Genomic DNA, 20,034 nt, shown 5'->3' on the forward strand with positions numbered 1-20,034 from the left:
TATATATACATATAGTCATGGGACATGGAGTTGAGAGTGGGAATGGAGTCAATGGAATTGTAATAGATAAGCATGATATTGGGGGTGGGAGGGCAGTACATGGGGGGAGGGGGGTTGTTACTTTGTGAGGGTGAAAAGGATAACTATTGCATTGTTCTGTACACCTGAAACTAACAATAAAATTTTAAAAAAAGAGTGGCTGAACAGATAAGAAACGAAAGCCTTTATATATGCTGCCTATAAGAGACTCACTTCAGACTGAAAGTAAAGGAATAGGAAAAATATATTTCATGAAAAAGGAAATTAAAAAGAAAAATAAAGCTGTGGTAGCACTATTTATACCAGACAAAATAGACTTTAAAACAAAGGCTATAACAACAGACAAAGAAGGACCCAGTAATCCCACTTCTGGGTATTTATCTGAAGAAACCCAAAATGTTACTTGGAGAGGATATGTGCATCCACATGTTCATTGCAGCATTATTTACAATAGCCAAGATATGGAGGCAATCTGGATGTCCGCTAATGGATGAATAAAGAGTATGTATATATACAATGGTACATATATATACAATGGAATATTGCTTGGCCATGGAAGGAAATGGGTTCTTGCCATGTGCAGTTTCATAGATGGACCAGGAGGATATTGTGCTGAGTGGAGTATGTCAGCCAGAGAGAGACAGAGGCAATGTGATTTTGCTTATATGTGGAATATAAAGAACAAAACAAACAAACAAATAAAACAGAAACACTCATAGATACAGAGAACATTTTGATGACTGCCAGATGGGGGGGTTGCAGATAGATAAACAAGGGGAAGGAGTTAAGAAGTACAAATTGATTGTTACACAGTTGTCATGGGGGTGTAGGGTATAGCATAGAAATATAGTCAATAACATTGTAATAACTATGTATGGTGTCAGATGGGTACTAGATTTATCGGGGTGATAGATGGAAGGGAGGTTTGGGGGCAGAATGAAAAGGTGAAGGAAGGGATTAAGAAGTACAAATTGGTAGTTACAAAATAGTCATGGGATGCATATAAAGTAAAGCATAGGGAATATAGTCAATAATATGGTAATAACTATGTATAGTGCCAGGTGGGTATTAAATTAGTCAGGGGGATCACTTCTTAAATTATATAAATGTGTAACCACTATGTGGTACAACTGAAACTAACAAAAATATTGACTGTCAACTGTAGTTGAAAAATTTAAAAAGGGGGGGAAGGTGAAGGGGAATAAGTGGTTCAAATTTCCAAGTATAAAACAAATAAGCACAGGGAATATAGTCAGTAATACTGTAATAGTTTGGGACAGTGTCAGCTTTGGTGGACTTATCATGTCTTTAGGTATATAAATATTGTCTATGGTGTACACCTGAAACTAATATAATATTCTGTGTTAGCTATAGTTAATAAAAATCTTAAAAAACACACACTAAGTTCAAACTTCTTATAACTGTCATGGTAGTTAAGCCTGAGACTTATATAGCCATGCTCTAAAGCAAGAAATTCAGCTCCTAAATGGCTTAATGCTCTCCTGACAATTCCCTTTAAGAAAATGTTTCTAATGCCATCATTCATATGAGTCATCATTGTCCATCTATCTCTTTTTATGTTTACGAAGAGGAGCTATGCAAAAGCTGCATTTATCGTTCTGAGCACTCTCATCTTCAAGTTCCAGTTTTATTTCTTTTTAATATCTTTATCAAAGGAGTGACAAAACTGATTGCTGCCCCTTAAAATCGCCTGTTAGTCTCCACTGTTAACCCACCATAACAATCTCCCTGATAGACTCCAGGGCTGTGTTAAGTGCTGATGTCTTTTCTTCATGGCTCTCTGCTTCGCTTGCTCTGATTTCAGCTTTTTGATGTTCACATTCCTAAACAGATTCTCTGCCTCTGTCCATTCCCTTGTATCTCCCTACAGTCGGTATTTCCGTCCTTTGAGAACAGCCCAATTTCTGACTCTGTCTTGCCCTGTCACTTCCACCATCTATGATTTCAGCTTTCCTTTTTTGGTTTCAGACAACTTTTTGCCTCAACCCCTAATTCCATCTGATTTTTAACATTCATGTTTCAGCATCTCTGGTTCACAGTCCTTGCCTGGCTTTTGTGACCTGGCACTACAGCCCACAGTTCTCAATGTGCAAACAGCAAACAGAGATTTGGCACGAGCTCTGACTGCAATAATTCATGAGTCTCACCTGGGCCGGATCCACATCATTTAGCATAACTACAGACGTGCAGTGATAATCTAGGACCAGTCTCCAGAAGTCTTTCACTGTGTTTGGCAAAGGATGCTGGGTGACTATAAAAGCTGAAGGCTGTTTATAGCTCTGCAAACACAAACAAGAAAGATCCAAATATACCAGGAAAATGTGAAGGGAGGAAGCTAAGTTATTTTGTATGCATACAAACTTGAGACATAAAACACTGTACATATTTAACAATTGTTGAATTCTATCATCATTGTCAACCCCAAAATAGAGTAAATATAAACTTATCTGCATAATAATGATGATAAAATATTCTCACTTTGATGCTAAGAAAACAATAAGTATCTCATAAAATATTGCTATTTCTGATAGAAAAGCAATATTGACCTTATATGTTATTATTTTAATGGAGAAAATTTAACTTTAAAAGTATGCATAATTAAAATAGTTCTGCTTGTCTTAAAAATCTTCCCTTGTCATTTATACGTGTGATGGTTTACTTATTCCTGCCATAAGAGGATACACATGTTTTTTGTAGCTCTGGAGAGCTTCAAACAAGTTTAATACCCTTTTGCTGATATCATACCAATAGAATTAAATTTTCCATATTAGTACTGAAAATATCTAGTCACTTTTCCCATCAATTGAATAGCAAATGTTCATTCAGTTAGAAGTAAATGGATTGACAGGAAGTAATGAGTTGTGTATTGTCTGTACTGACAGGCAATTCCATCCCCCACCCCCACCCCCACCCCCAGTTAATTACTGCCTAAATTAGGAGGAGAGGGAACTAAAATAATGCTGGAAACCATATTATCCCACTTCACTGCCTTCACTGCTTAATAGCTGCCCTTGCTCTCTGTCCAGAAAGTTAAAAATTTAAGTGCTCAGAGACATGTTTTATTTATCAATACTTCGGGACTGGTGGTTTCCGAGAGACCAACAAGAGTGCTGACACAAAAACATGTGGAATCTGAAATGTACTTCGTTGAAAAAATAGTTTATATCTTAAAAAAAACAAAACAAAAACAAGTACAGGTGAGTTTAAGGAGAAGACCCAGGCCACATGTGGCCATTTTCCCACTTCCCCACCCCTTGAGAAACATCTTCCTGTTTCCTTCGGAGGAAAGGTGAACGGGCTTACGTCCATGAGGGCGGCATTGACATAGTTGCTGCTCTCTCCGTCAATGGTGATGAGGAAAGGCAGGCAGCGGTCTGGGGGCAGAATGTCCATGCACCGGTTCTTTTCATGGTTCCTGGGCAGAAGCGCGATGCTACAGTCTTCCACACGTAGTGTCGGCGTCACCATGTTCAGGGTCTACATGACAGAATACAGACACATGGGGAAATGAGCACTGGACAGACATTGTCCCGGATTCAGACTTCCAGTGGATCCAAGTTTCCTGCCGCTGACTACAAGATGGTTCCCTCCCCCACCTTGCCCACCCCCCTACTTACACAGTTACATTTTTATTTGTCTTTTCCCTCCTTGGGTTTTGTCCATAGACAGTGCCCATCAGACATAAGGGCCATCGTGGGTCTGTAGGATTAAGTGCCATCCAGTCTGACTAGGGCTAGATATCTGGACACTTGGGTGTAAGAGAGTGGGTAGAGTTTGGCCTAGAGCCAGGTATTTTTAAACCCACAGTGAGTATAACTCTTGCTCGGCAAGTACTGTATTTCCCCATGTATAAGACACACCCTTTTGCAAAAAATTTGGGGTCTAAAAACTGGGTGCATCTTATACAGTGGTTGTAGATTTTTTTTTACTTGCTTTCCTGCTTTTTTTCATGCTTGTTTTTGCACTCATACAACCATTGTATAAGACATACCCAGTTTGTAGACCCTAAATTTTTTGAAAAAGGGTGTGTCTTATACATGGGGAAATACGGTACTCTGAATGCACCTTGCTTGGTTTGGCTGCATCCATGTGGCCCTGTGGGACTGCCTGCTGTCTGCTTTCAAATGAGGGAAATGGCTCTGCTAGACCAGTGGTTCTCAACCAGGTAACCTTGCCCCTAGGGATCATTGGCGACGTCGCAAACATTTTTGGTTGTCACAGCTGATATGGTGGAGGTCTCCTGGTATCCAGTGGGTAGAGCCCAGGAATGCTGCCTCCTACATGAGCGCCCCCACAGCAAAGTGTTGTCCATCCCCAAATGGCAATATTACCAAGGTTGAGCAACTCTGTGTTGCCTCAAGTGTTCAAAATAATAACAAACTGAGATAATAAAAAAGATGTGACTTAGAGATATTTCTTAAGGAGCAAAGTCACAGTCATTCACCCCTCCCTTTAGCATGACTTACCCGGAATTCCTCTTTAATTTGGCATGAGTTTGTCTGTGGATCCAGTTTGTTCATGTCATAATACAGAGACCTGACTTGCGAAGCAGGGATGGACGTGTCTCCACAAAGACAGGCTTCTAGGATGGCATCGTGGATAAACACATATTGCTCCTGGTGAAGCAGATGGGACAAGTTAGTAATAAAGAAACCAAGGTAACCAAGAGATCTAGAGAAGAAGGGAAGACGGCCCCATGTGGTCAAGATAATGGAACAGAACAGGAGTCTATCATAGACAGTGTGTTCCTGACAAAGAGAAATCAAGTGTGAGGACCTTACTGCTAGGAGATAGGGTATTCCCCACAAGTCACAACTGGCAAGTTACTGAATGGCCATGTGTGGCAGTGTAACAGGAGGAAGAGACAAACGGGCTCAAGGCACAAGTGATTACACGGACTCATTAAGCACAATCAGTCACTGATAAATACCATAGGAAGCACTGTAATGCTAGAGTAATTGGCTAAAATACTTCTATAATTCTGATCTCAGGAGTCTGAAACTCAATATTTCATGTGAGGAAATGAGCAGAAACTTACCTATCTATAATGAAAAGAGAATTTGCTAACCAAATTAATAATGCAAAGAAGGTCCAGGGAAACTTGACATTGCTGTAAAATTAAACAGTTCTGAGCACTTAGAACTACTTATTTTGAAACATTAGTTAATGTGATCATTATGAAAGTCCTTATGTGTCCAGAGAAGAGCTCATGTTTGTATGTACAAGACGTCCACAGTTTAAAAATGGGTCCTCTCATTCAGAATTGGCACTCACTTTCCCCAAAATTAATTACTAAAGTTTTACATTTATTATTGACCTTTAATTACATGAGATGCAAAAAAGTCTAGTTACTTTTCACTTTAATTTCTATAAATAACTAGGGCTCAATTCTCAAAAACAGCCCACTGCTATTAAACAGCACCTCAAGAAAGATCAAACGAGAAAGTGGACACGGCAACATTTGATCATCTGTAAAGTACATTAAAAATATTTTATTATCTTTAAAACAAATAATCCGTATTTTAAAGAAAAAAAAGACGACGAAGGTAGCATTTACAGTTTCTGCTATTTTTCTTTATGTTCACTAAAAAAAGGAGTTAGGTTTTCCAGTAGCTTGTGTAAGCTTTATGCACAATACAAATGTAAGGGATTCTTATTTGTTCTTCTACTTTATGAATTATTTTCCAGGTGGTAGGTGTAATGCTCACTTAAAACAATCAAACATTAGTAAAAAGATGAATTTTCTGGGAGCAGGATGTAATACCTTTCTTCAAAAACTTAGATTCCTGATATACTTTGAATTCCACTTGACTGAAGTACTAGTTGGTAGAGAGTGAAAGTGAGTAAATTCACACGATGTCAGGCAACTGGGCAGAATTTTTAGGAACGGTAGAAGAACAAAATGTGCAGACATTACCCTTGAGTCACTTGGAGAATGCCTGGCCAGGAGTGGTCTTGCTTTGGTTACCAGCTAGTTTAAAAGACATAATAAAAAGAAATGGTATTGAAACCCTGAAAGCTTAATGTAGAGACTCTACTGGGTTCCTTGACACAGAAGTATAGGCAAATTTAGGCTCATGGCTACAGATTATGTTACATGAAAGACTCCTGGCCTTTTTTGTTCATTTATGAAAGGAAAAACAAAAGGAAGAAGAGGAAGGGAGGAAGGGAAGGAAGGAAAGAGAGATTGCCAGGTATATTTATCACTCTTTATTTTTGGGCATTTTGAAGAGATAATTGTCAGTACTTCTTTTCCCCTTGGTTCTGGGAGGTGGGGATGCAGGAGAGGCCTTGGGGACCAAGCCTAAGGATTGATGGGGACTGCTGGGGAGCACAGTACCTCCGTTTGCACCATGTTCACTCTTCGAGACCGCAGCTCCCTGACGCAGTTATAGATGTCCACCACCCCTTCCCTTTCTGCCATGTCCAACATGATGTCGATGACAATGAAACAGCCAGTCCTCCCGGCACCAGCACTGAATGAATGGAGAGAGGGGTCTGTCAGCGGAGGAAAAAGAATCTCTGTGCTGCTGCTGCTTCTTTAAGAGAAGTTTTATTATGATGAAATTCACATCACATAAAATGAACCACTTAAAGTGTACAATTCAGTGGCATTTTGTGCCTTCACAATGTTGTACAACCGTTACTTCCATTGGAATATTTTCAGCACCCTAAAGGAGACCCATACCCACTGCCCACTGTGCTTCTTCCAGGGACTCTGGGCATGCTGCTTACCTGCAGTGCACCACCAGTGGGCCTGCGTTGGGTGGGCTCTTGGATTTGACCTGCCGGACGAATCCCAGCAGTCCTGTGGCATGGTAAGGGACCCCGTGATCTGGCCAGCCAGTGAAGTGAAACTGTCTGATCTCTCGGATTTCATGAATGCCCCTCTGCCATTATCAGTCAGCACAAACAGGAAGAGAACAAAGGAAAATACATGATGATCAACCAGGAGAGCGCCAAGTACCCTTCAGCAGTCAGTAAGTCTAGGGCTAGAAAACTATGAACTGCTGTGAAGAAGGTCTTTCTTAGATTTCACACACTTTGAAAGCTCAGGCAGGAAAGGGGAGGTGATGTTTGGAGAAAATGCTAATTGGCAGGTGCAGTTTCCAGCAAATGGATGGATCTCTGATTCCCTGAAATTACTTTCTAAAAAGTAGACTCTGTTAACAGTTTGCATCACTTAGATCGTGTGGTGTAAGGTGAGTTCACACAGAAAGAGGCACAGAATAGAGACCTGAAGGAATTAAAGGGTATCTGTGTTCTCAAGATGTTAGCCGCTGAAGTGCAAGTCCCTTGTTCTCTCTCTTCTACATTCTGGTACCTTTGTCCCAGGTCCTCGAGCAGTGTACACTCCGTGGGTGCAGAGAAAATGTCTCTGGAAGACTGCACGAGGGCCACTTTCCAACTAGATAGGCCAGAGGACTAATGTTCATGTGCAGTTTTGTTAGATTTCCCTTTTTAGTTTGGGTTAACATTTAATCCATTCATCCATTCACCAATCATCTTAGCAAATGCAATGCTCCAGACATGATGCCAGGTGCTAGGGTCACAGAGACATGCACGGTGCCTTCTGTCTTCAAGTGGTCCTTGCAGTTGGCTTGTGGAAAACAGGAATGTAAGTAAATGTATACTATGGAAACCAAATTTGGTTGTAATTCTACGTTAGATCAGTAAATTGAAGAGGGAGAGTTGCCTGCTGTTGAACTGAAGGGAAGACAGAAGGAAAGAGACTTCAAGGTTTTTTGTTTTTTTTTAATTTACTCATTTTGAGAAAAATTAAGTTGATTTGTTACTATCTATCATCTATCTATCTATCATCTATCTATCTATCTGTCTATCTATCTATCTATCTATCTATCTATCTATCTATCTATCTATCATCTATCATTTTTTTCCTAACAATGAGCCCATGTATTAAGACTGTGTCTTAAAGCCAAAGTCTGTTTGGAAAACAAAAATTACATCCAGAATCAAGGCTAGATGTAAATTTGGGATCAAATTTAATTTTTTCCCTTCTCTCATTTGATGACTGTTTATTGAATACCATTTATGCATTAGGTCCTGGGTTTAAATACCCACTAAACTTATCACATTATTATCAATCATTGTTTATATATACTTAGTGAACAAAGAAGAAATTCAGAATTTTTATGTGCTTTGAAAGACTAGAAGAGGTAAATGATTATAAATTTTAAGAAAGACTTGTTTGCTATCAGTGTATTAATATGTCTTACTTTAATACCCACAAATGCTGAAGCTTTATTACTCTTTAAAAATCATGCTATTCTTTAATGGAGTTTAAACATTAAGGAATTAAACTGTCAGGGAGCCACAAATGAAAGTCAACATTGTTATCTGCTAAATATGCTCTGTGACCTCAGAGTAATATTACTAGATGCTTACGAGCCCATGTTTCTTATCACTGAAACCATGGCCACATTTGGCCAGTCCCAAAGTCTCCATCAGAAGATAAAAGGGTTGATCCTGTGTCACCCTCCAAAGCCCTAGAGAGCTCCCCTGGCTTTATACAAGATGACTGAGCCAGGGGTGGTCCCATGAAGTAAGGGAAGCCTATAATACATATTTATTTATTCCAAAGAGAACCAATAGGCATTTATTTCTCCCATAAACTGTTTATTTTTATTTTTTGAGAACTATCCCTTCTAGCTCTACTAGTTTTCAGCTCCAGCATCTCCAAGTCCCAAACTCCATCCATAATGATATGGGCCCCCGACTGATCTCTCTAAGACTTACTTTCTGAGCAAGGTAAATGTCAGTTTCTGGGATGCTGAAAACCTTTTCCCAAAATAAATCTTCACTCTCTTAGATTTTCACTATTGACAAAATTAGTAAAGGAAATTGCTTCTGAGCCAACTCTCATTCTTGTTCATTGACAGGGCAATTTCTCCTGTTGCTGTTTGCAATGCACTTGGGGGAAAACTCATAAATGTGATCGCTGATCACAGCCCAAATACTTTCCAGTTTGATATCAATTATTTATTTTTTACTATAACAAGTATTAATGCCATATAAAAAACTGATATTCACTTTTTTCCCTATGTAATATAACAGGAAGAAGAACACAAGACATACCATAGTGTCCAGCCCAAAGTGGGTACTTAATAAATATTTGTGGATGAATGAATCACTCAGTGCATGCTTTCTCTTAGAGATAGCAGAGCCAAAATTCCATCGCCTTCTCTGAGCCCAGGCACCTCCTCAGTAGAGGGAATTCAGTGGCCATTGTCAACTTATTTTTGAGCTCTCTTCCTCCTGACACAATGGGTACTATATACTATTTAAAATATGTTTAGCTTTGAGTCATCAGCTACCTGGGAAAGGAAAGATGACAATCCCATGCAAAACAGGACTTCAGTTTCAAACTGCAACATGTGTGCTTGTTTTGAGAGTAGAGCCCAAATCCAATTTTCACCTTAAGTCCCTTGATGCAACATACTCTCAGAATCAGAATTGCAGGATTCTCAAAGTATATGCTTCACTGTATTTTTCTTTCTCCTATAATGAGAAAAGTTTAAAATCTACAAGAAGTGCTCCATGGAAGTACTAACAATTTGTTTTCCTTAAGTATACCAATTGCCCAGTTAGAAAATCACTAACATGTCATTTTGATTTCCCCAAATGCCTTAATAAGCTGCTTATCTGTTACTTCCTCCCACCACCTCTTCGCTGGTTGTCTGATGACTAAAATGAGTGGATATTTTAAAAACATTTCTGTGCAGCTAGGGATGTAGGAGGGATGTATAATAAGAGGTTAAAAAAAGAGCAAAGAAACAAACCAACACTTTCTTTAGCAACAGAGATGCATTTTCAGCTTATTAGAGAGCTGACTGCTGTTCAAAGAACTCCATGTTTAAGTGATGGCTTTTGGATTGAAATATATATATATATATATGTATAATATTAAGTCTTTTATTGGTATCTGTTTTAATGCAGTTATTCATGAGTGCTCTTGTCAAGAGCCATACAAAAATCCTCCATATTTCCTCCCCAATCCTGCCTAAGAAGGAAAAAAAACTGACATCAAAGTATGAGGTTCAGAACTTGAAGAACTGAGTCAACCAGAACTCTACATTCTTTGAAGTCTCCAAGCCTCCTGCTTGCTCATTAAAAAAGACAGTCTAAGAAAAAAATAGTATGAGAAACAGATTAAAACAAACTAAAGTCTTTTTAGCCTTGTGATTCTATGACAAATAATGGATTTGAAACCCAAGATAGGTAGTTCAAAACATAAGGGTAAATTAGCCAATAAGCAGATGCTGCAATTTCCTTGATTTCCCAGAACTGGTCTCGTTAATCCAAAAAGTGCATTTAGATGCTGTGAGAACATAGAGTAGAGAGGAAGGCCAAGAGCCAACTGCCCAGCAGTCCACTTACAACCAGTTGTCCAAGGGGAACTGTCACTGCCAAATGAGTGCAAGCTTTCACAGAACAAATTAACGACAGAATTGCTACATCCAGACTAACTGCTCAGTTCTGGAGAATCCACTCTTGTGTCTCAGCTCCTGGACCTCAGACACAAAATCGTGTGTCCCCTTCATCGAAGGCAAGATGAGGGTTGGAAGGTAGAATGCTTCTCAGCCACATCACCTCCACTTTCCCCACAGCCTACCTGTGACACTTCTCTGGATGGACTGCAGTTTGCTTCACTTCCGGCCCCTCCCTATGTCAGCAGAAAGAAGGGGAATAAGGAAATTCCCTGTTATGCCCTACAGTGCTTCCCAGAGAAGAAGCCCCATCCATGCACATGGGATGAGGCAGAGGAGAGCCAAAGCACAGCATTCACGACCCAACACCAGCAAGTACAAAAGGCTAAAATCAGTATGGGAGTGAGTATGAATGAAGGCACTGGTTCATGCAAGAGTATCCTGTGTCTACTTATGTTTCCAGGTAGGTTACGTCTACCTAGAAAATCCATCAGTCCATATGAAACCATAGGCCCGAAAAGCCTCAGAAAGTAGAGGGATTCCAGGAGGAGTTAGGACCTTCGTCTCAACACTGATACTAACTCACTACTGGAAAACCCATATGAATATACAACATGAAGGCATTTGTCCAACAGTCTGTAAATGAGAGAAAGATATATGGGCTGAACAATATCAACCAGGTTAAAGAGAAAAAGGAAACAGATAGGCATTATCTTTTGGTTTAGTTGCAAAATATATTCTTATGAAATGGGGATGATTTGCTTCAAAGATGAAACTGAGCTATTACAGAATTAGAGGACAAGATGTAATCTTGAGAAATCACTAGATAGAGCCTACCTGCGTTCAGGTGTGACCACATATAAATTATCCTAGATAAGTTAATGAGACTAGTACCACTAATGTCTGACCACAGCTTTTCAAAGTATAGTGTGAAAACTTACCTTTTCAACAGCAAATGTTCTTATCACATATTCTGCCAGTAGTTCTGTTTCTATTAGGGTAACTTTAATGTCTTTATATATCTCTGTATCATCTGGCCAGTATTTGCAGCATTTGACCTTTAGAAAACACAAAGGAAATAAAGGGTTTAGGGGTTATTTTTTTGAGTTCCCCAAATGATGGGTCACAGTATGATTTATAGGATAAAATTTGCACACAAAACCCAAAGTTAAGCTGTACACTCCAGAGCAAGGCTTATTTTTCTAGATAATGTATGCTTTTGTTTTCTCCCCAGAAAAGAACAAAATTTGAGCATGAGAGGTGTAAAGTCTAGGAAAATGGTCTAAAGTTAACAAATTGTATTTATACTGCAAATATCCCAGTTATAGAAAGCATTCATTTCCTGTTTATCTTTACTCAAGGAATGGCCTGGAAAAAAACAAAACAAACTATAAAATGTACTTTGCAATATTTTAGCTTCTCTGAATTTTAAATTCCTTCTAGTTTCAGAAATCAACTGAACAGTTCTGAGGAGTGAGCAGGAAATCAAAGCCAATGGTAAGATTAGAGATTTTTTTTTTCTGAAGAAGGAAGTAGCTATGTGGTTTTCCCAAGTTAGGATTACAGATTCATTTTATTCCCAAATTAAAATTACAGATTCATTTTAATCTAAGTAAAGTCAATATACAAAACTTGGTAAAATATGAACACAATATTTCTTTATTACTGAAAGCCTCTAATCTAAAGATTTTTCAGGTGGAAGAAATTTGTTAGACTTGGCACCTCCTAGCAAATTGGTTTTTTGTCCAGTAGCTCTCCCAGACATCAGCAAAATCTTGGTATGAAGGAAGAACAGGAGGAGGCTGGGCAGGGCCTTGCAGATGTCCCTGGGACTCTGTCCTTAATCTCTGCTGCTTTTTCCTGGATTCCTGGCAGCTTCATCTACTCCTGTCACCACTTCTCCATGGATGAACTTGTGTACCTCTGGCCCTATTTCTTCAAGTGCTAAATTTGATTTCTAATGTCTTTTGTGGTCATTGCCTAAAAGAATTCTTTGTTTCACATCAACTGCTCTCCTCCTGACTCCCTATGTTAATGACACTACGATTTCCCCAGTCACTCAGGAACAAAACCTGGTGATTCCTTCTCCAAAACCCAACCAATTGCTAAGTCTAAGAAGTTTATGAAATCTCTCTCAAATGTTTTCCAACTTTTTATTCTTTCTGCCACAAGCTTATTTCAGGCTCTGATAACTTCCTGCATGGACATTCTATACATACCAGTGCCAGAAAAAAACATTCCCAATGGCATTTACTTGCTCTGCTCTATAAGCTTCTATTTCCAACAACTGCTCATGAAATCAAATAGAAATTATATTTGGCCCAGCATGTAAGGATTTTTTTTTAATTTGGCTACCACTAGAGTTTTCATCCTTATCTTTTACTACTCTTTCTATTCACACATGTATCTTATGTTTAAAGACAAGTGGTCTGCCTGGTCCCCAAACAGATCTCATGATCCAGACTCCTATACCAGTCCTTCTGTTCATATTTTCCTCCCTCTCATATCTTCCCAGCTAAAAATTTTGTCCATTCTTCAAAGTATATCTCAAATGTCTCGCCCTTCAAAGTCTTTCCTTCATAGATGTGAGCTCTCTTTTTGATCCTCTGATAAAATGTGCATGTTCTGCTAGTACAACACTCTTCTTACACTATCTGCTACCTGCTCATTACCTGCCAGCATGTAAAGGGCACTGTATTGCTTAGTTCTGCAAATCCTGCAACATTTGGCAACTCTAATTTCACTTATAGAATGTCTAATTACTTTCACAATGCTAGTTAACAAAGATGCTTCTGCGGTACACGATGGAGTCTCCTCTATGTTGGCGGACTTGCTTTTACCTTTTTGTGACTTCAATTATACAAGGAGGGGTAGTGGATAGATATAAAGCTACAAATAGAGCATGTAAGTACACTTTTTAAAAAATTTTTTATTGGGGAATTGGGGGATGGGAACAGCGCTGGAGAATCGGGGAAGGGGAACAGACAAGTTGCTATCCTTTTGTTCTTCAGTCTAGTTGTGGAGGACGTTGCTTCACTGGCCCAAGTTGGCACCATCATTGCGCTCTTCCCAGGCGAGGCAGATCAGTAGCTGGCTTCTGGAAGGCTGCTCACAGCAGCTGCTGGCCGCTCACGCTTGCTGCTGGCTACACACGGTAGCCCATGGCAACCCACTGCAGCAGGGGCAGCAGCCTACGCCGTCGCCGGCAACTCACGGCAGCTCAGCTCCAGGTTGAGCTGTTGTTCAGCATCTTAGCTGTAGAGGGCAGTGTCACTGGCCCTCATATGTGGGATCCGAACCGGGGCCCTCTGGCGTCCCAAGCCAGCTTTTAACCAATGGGCCACTTGGCCGGCCCTAGGTACACTTCTAAAATTAAACAATTCTCGATGGAATGAATATACAATTACAAAACCCATGTATTTCTCTGAAAATTACAACAGAACAGGACATACACCTGCAACCTATATTATACAAGGTATATTGTGTCTAACAAAAATACCTTTTTAGGATGCAATTGATATAGGATATATTGTATGGTGACTTTCTATTTTATCTCCTTACTCTCCCCATTCCCCAATTTTCAATAAATGAATGTGGGCATCTTCTTAGAGTCAGGAAGAACAAAAGCCCCTGGAATGTATTCAAGACTGAGTTTCTCCTTGGGACTGTTCTTCCAATTCCCTTGGCAAGCTCCGGTTCCCTGGGAAATCTGATCCTGCCGCACCCTCCCCTCTCAGATGCAGCCAAGAGACCCCCTCGCATTGGCGGTAGGAAGCGGTTGCGAGGGCCAGAGGTTGCAGAGAGCCAGCCGCGTCCCAGCAGGACAGGTGCCACTGCATTGCCAGCAAAGAGAATGAATCATGAAAAGAAACGCGGTCTGCTCCAAACCGCTCCGCAAGACGCTAACTAACACTGCACTGCTGGGTTGCCTAAAATGAAAGGTAATTAGAAAGGAAGCATTGGGGTTGCTTCCTGCCAGAACGTGTTTATGGGTCGGGTCTTCTCCTGTGCACACCACCTGGGAGGGCGGGTCCAGAAGTGGAGGACGAGCCATTTCCAGTCCCGCCCTCCTCATCTCATCTCCCAGAATATCCTGAAATGGTTTGCCACACCTGTTTTTAGCCTACTAAAAACCTTTCTAAATTGGGCTCTTTTTAGTATCTTTTTAACTGCTTGGATTCGTGTCAAGTTATTTTGCTTAAAAGAAAAAAAAAAGGAATATATGCTTCTCTCTGGATGCAGACTTTCCATGCCTGAGGAGTTTGGGACTTGAGTTGCCTACTGGCTCCTGATGTCTACATGCAGAGATGTTAAGGCCAGTGGTTTTGGGGCGCCTGTTGGAGAAGAACCAGGCGCTCCTCTCGTCTGATAGTGTGCCTCCCACACATTCTAATCACTTAAGGCAACAACCTTCAACCCAGAAAGCGAGGCCCGGATCCGGCAAATTACCTGCGTGCCCCAGCGCTGGTTCCATCGGGCCATCAGTCAGGCACCCACTACCGAGACCTGCTGTCTGCCATAACAGGGGAGGGCTGCAGGGGCGCATGATGTGATCCCTGCCTCGACCAGGGGTCATTGTTGGCTTTAAAATTCATAAACATGAAGCAGTACAGAAAGCATTATAACTCCAGGATTTCTAACTGCCTGAAAACAACTCCACGTGGGTCATTTTTAACTGCAGCTTAGATGATCGCCATATACAATAAAGTCAGAGGACCCCTGGTGGGCTGGAACTATAGCTCCCCAGGATGGCAGCACATTACTGTCACCTTCAGGGCATCCAGACATGGCTAGGGCAGTGGTTCTCAAACTTCAGAGGCATCAGAATCCCCTGCGGAGCCTTTTACAACAAGCTGTGCCCCACCTTAGAGCTTCTGATTCAACAGGTCGGAAGATGTGGGGCCCATTTCAGCTAAGCTCCTAGATGCTGCTGCTGGTTTGTGGACCACACTTTGAGCAGCAAGGATTTAAACAATACTATTTGACTGCAGAATCTGGCTTTTGTTAAGGCTGATGTGAGCTTGGGTAAGTTATTCAAGTTTGCTTCAGGTTTTTCATCTGTAAAGAGGCAATGATTTTACTTCCTATCTCAAAGTGATCTAGTATTAGTCAGGGATTACCAAATTTGTCTGTACATTAGAATCATTTTTTTGGGGGGTTATTAAATTCCTAAAGCCCAGGCCACACTCCAGACCAATTAAATAATAATTTCTAGGGTAAGACAGAGGCATCCATAGTTTCTCATAGCTCCCCAGGCAAGTCCCAAGGATACATAAGTTTGGGAACCTCTGGATTAAGCGATAAGATGCAATTAAAACATCTGCTCCAGTGGGGGTTCACTGTAAGTGCTCAAAAAATGGAAATTCTTATTTTTATTATAGGATAATTTTGTGATCTGGACACTAGGTGACCACAGGAATTCAGAGGGGAAGGGACCCACAAGGGCCTGGAGAGGTACAGGGTTTTCTGGAGAAGGAAGAAGACAAACCAAGCATTGACAACTGTGTCTGCTTTATTCTGGGGAAACCACAAGTGAAAACAAAACAAAGGGAAACTCCAGCGCTTCCTTTAAACCTGTTTTCTGCAAACCGTATTCAGGGACGGAAAAGATTTGAGAGTGGTTGGCAGGTCTATTCTTCCCCTAGGGTGGTTTGTTGAACTCCCAGAAGAAATTAGGAAATGGTACTTGTGATTTGTGGGAGGAGATTCATATCAAATTGAGCTGTGAGGCATCACAGAGACAGCCAGTTTCCAAACACTTATGTTCAAGATCATTACAACTGCCATACATAAACCTTCATGCTTGGATTTCGCAGTTTGGAATCACTGTATTCTTACATCTGTGGCCTGCCATGGGCTGGTCACTGTCCCCTTTTCTTCCATTTTTTCATGTCCTTAAATGAAGAAACTAAGGCAGGCCCATGGAAGGAGAGTGATTTGCTCCCAGGAATAAACTAGAATGTCTGGTGGGAGAGGCTACAGACCCAGGTTTGGCTCCAAGTGAAGGACTCGGGAGGATAGAACTGAAGGTGAATCATACTTTCTTCAGTCTTGCCAGGTCTGGTTTCAGGAACAGATGCTCAAGTAGGAAGCCTTGAAATGACTTTCGCTTCCTTGCCTTTTTGGGGGTGAGAGAGGGTCTGAGGGGTGAAGGGGCAGGGAGAACAGAAGCACACTCTGAAACCATCACTCATTTTTGTCACTGATCACAAATTGCTACATTTCTGCTGGTGCCTTCCGCATCACCAACTCCACCACTCGGCATGAAGAAACCTGGGGCAGAAGGCGAAGGCCTGTTTATGTGCATGGTCCAAGGACTCTTTTTGCTAAGAAACCCATGATTAAGAAGGATTAAGGAATTGGATGTTAGCTCTTCGACTGGAAGCACCATAGCGTGATCTAACAAACGTAACTTTTAAGGAGGGGTAGAAGGGAGGAAAAAGAAAAAGGCACTAAGTTTTGATTCCTCAAGGAGTTTTCATCAGTCTCTCTCTCTCTCTCTCTCTCTCTCTCTCTCTCTCTCTCTCTCTCTCTCTCCCCCACTCCCTCCTTTCTTCCCTCCCTTCTCCCTCCCTTCTCTCTAAAAGGAGACATTCAAAAAGAGAGTGACCATGGTTCTATTAATAGTTGTGTTCAGGGCCAGCTGAGTGCAGCTTTGATAGACATATGTAGACCAAGAGCAAAAATGCTGCTTGCTATGAAGTGCAGTTACCAAAAAGAGCCCCAACCAAGAGAAGCTGCCAGTGAGGCTACTAAGAGAACAGATTTATTGTATTCCTCATGTTTTTACAGAGCTCTCACAGCAATAAAAATACTCGACTCTTTTAAATATCCTGAAAATACAGATTGCTTTGGTCTCAGTATGATGAAGTAGATGGAAATGCATTTGTCTTTTTTGTTTTGTTTTTGCTGTCTTGTGATGTTGCAGCCAGTGGCTTATACCTCTGAGCCTCAGTTTTCTCATGCATGATATGGGATGATAGCGTTGCCTTCTTTAAGTGAGATAATATGCATAAAGTGTTTGTGAAAGGAAGTATATCTGGCTTATAATAGATTTCCTACTTCCTGTCTTCCAGACCTGCTTCATTTGGCCCTGGGGTTCCCCTTGGGCAACATCCTTGAAGCCGATTTCAAAACTGGCACTGAATCAAGAGCTTCTGAAGGTCTGGATAGTTTGAATTTGGGAAACCCTCTGCATAACCTGAGTAAATCCCATTTCACACCTTCAAGCTCCTGTGTGAAGTTCCTCCCATGGTTTCTAGTTTTCTATCTGGTCTTCCAACTGTGTCTATTAATTAATATTATTAATTGATGGACATATAATACTTACAATACACACAAGGTCACATCCATATCTATCTGTTTTCATCAGCTATAAAGAAACATGTAGCCTGATGCCTCTTGTCAAATTTTAGGCATCATCTTATCTTACAAACCACCAGAGAAATATATCTCATTACTTTTCTCTCTTACTTCATGTGGATGAAAAGGGTTCTACCCAATTAGGTGAGAAAGCATTAGCACTGTGAAGAGTCACATTTATCCAGACTGCTTGTTCCTCAGTTTAGTCAACAGATTTGCCTTTGACTTTTAGCCATCCCAAAATGTAAGTCCTTGTGCCAAAGGAGGGAGATTTGCCAACCACTGAAGACATTAAAAATTGTCACATATTCTAAAGATTATTTTGAAAGAAGAGTTTCAGAAATCTTTTGAGCAATGACATTATTAGGATACATATAATGTATATGTATTTCCTGAGGTATATCAGAGGTGACATTTCTTAAGAGTGATATCTGATATATCTCTGAGAAAAAGAATCTGTATTTTCTCTCATTGGCAGTCTTTGCATGTATCAGGGTAATAATTTAGATCTACATAGGACTTTACAGCTTATAAAGTTTTATATTTGTTGACTTTGTGCAAGTCATGGAACCATTCTGGCTAGACCAGGGGTTGGCAAACTGTGGCTAGTGAGCCACATGTGGCTCTTGGGGTATGTACATGTGGCTCCGAAGTAAAATTGAAAATGAAAATAAAACTATCATAGTTTCATTTATAAAATTTATAAAGGATATTATTTACATAATGGTGATTTCATTTGTTTTACAAATCTCGCAAAACTTCAAGGGACAGGATAGGCTCTTCCGTCTCAAAAGTTTGCCGACCCCTGGGCTAGACCATAAGGAAATTACAATCATTCCAAGTCCTAACATTATCTGACCACATGCTACCTCATACTAATTTTGGGGGGAACATAGTATCAGTCCTATTTTATAAAATTTTATAAAGATTATATTTTATAATCTGAAGCTAAGAGAGGTTAAGAGACAGGATTGAAAGATTTAAGGGATTGACCATGGCTGCAATGTGGCAGAGCCTGTATCTAAGCTCAGGGCAGTGGTGCATGGCTACCTGCCATTTATACAGCCGTGAAGGTCCATGATGACCAGGACTCAGTCCAGGCACTGCTGGGGTACAGAAAGGAATGAATTATGCTTCTAATGCTCGTGAAGAGACAAATGTATAAACAACAAACCTAACTCAGGGAAGAATAAGAGGCAAGCTTAGTGGTCAGGAGCACATTCCTTAGAGTCACAATGACTGGGTTCAAAGCTGGCCCCATTTATTAGCTGTATGACCTTGGACACTTTATTTAACCTCTCTGTGACTCCATTTTTCCTTTTGTGCAATGGGGATCATAATAGAGTTGTTATGACCATTAACAAAATTCTTGTTTGTAAAGCTCTTAGAACATGCTTGGCAAAGGAGATTATGTTACAGAAGAGACCAGAAAGATGAAGTGTGGTTTCTATAGGTGGATGGAAGAGGGAGGCATTCTCTGTTGAGGAAGTTGGCAAAGGACATCTCCCAGAAGCCTGAGTGGACCTGGTGCCTGCTGGGTGGGAGCCTGGAAGAATAGGGTTCTTCTGACAGCAGTAGGAGACAGTCCACATTTCATCATCTCTAGCTACTTTTGGCATTGTCCTGGCTGATCTTCTTTGGGGCTGTTTTTTAAAACAACAGGAATGGTTGGGATAGAAATTGTGTGGAAGAGGGGGAGAATTCACTAAATGCTTTTTTTTGAGGATGCTAGCTAGTCCCTTTGTGTGAGTGCCTATAATCACTGGAACCACCTTGGAGCTCTCAGCAACCATGTTCGCTGTCCTGCTGGGATGGGCTGCTAAGTACAGAGTGCAAACTGGATACTGGCATGCATGTGTGAGTGGGCCAGGCAGCGGGGCACTAGGAGCAGCTGATTGCCCAGGTACATGTGTGAGGCATCTCTGTCAGCAGCTGCTGAGCAGACAGCTGTGGCCTGTTGCCACGAGAAGCAAGGTGGGGTGATTGCTGGAACAGAACACCTCAGGGTTCCTAGAGCAGGTAAACTCAGGGGCTGGGCCTACTGCACCTCCCAGGTTGTCAGGATGTAACTTCCCAGACTGAGTTATAGACTTGGAAATGTTGTTGAAACATACCACCCCCAACACTCTCCCTCTCTCTCTCTCCCTCTCCCTCTCTCTCTCTC

General features: G+C 40.9%; 1 protein-coding gene across 5 annotated transcripts in view; it reads right to left on the reverse strand.

Moving 5' to 3' along the window:
• PTPRM (protein tyrosine phosphatase receptor type M) overlaps nucleotides 1–20,034 on the reverse strand; it is a 672,175-nt gene that overhangs the window by 25,248 nt on the left and 626,893 nt on the right. For all 5 annotated transcript variants that reach the window (XM_019649948.1, XM_019649947.1, XM_019649950.1 and 2 more), the window contains 6 exons: nucleotides 11,450–11,566; nucleotides 6,796–6,950; nucleotides 6,401–6,536; nucleotides 4,527–4,676; nucleotides 3,364–3,537; nucleotides 2,208–2,339 (listed from right to left, as the gene is read on the reverse strand). In XM_019649948.1, the coding sequence (XP_019505493.1) occupies nucleotides 2,208–2,339; nucleotides 3,364–3,537; nucleotides 4,527–4,676; nucleotides 6,401–6,536; nucleotides 6,796–6,950; nucleotides 11,450–11,566 (864 nt within the window). The remainder of the gene's footprint in view (nucleotides 1–2,207; nucleotides 2,340–3,363; nucleotides 3,538–4,526; nucleotides 4,677–6,400; nucleotides 6,537–6,795; nucleotides 6,951–11,449; nucleotides 11,567–20,034) is intronic.

The sequence above is a fragment of the Hipposideros armiger genome, unplaced genomic scaffold, assembly GCF_001890085.2.
Source record: "Hipposideros armiger isolate ML-2016 unplaced genomic scaffold, ASM189008v1 scaffold_136, whole genome shotgun sequence".
Lineage (NCBI taxonomy): Eukaryota > Metazoa > Chordata > Mammalia > Chiroptera > Hipposideridae > Hipposideros > Hipposideros armiger.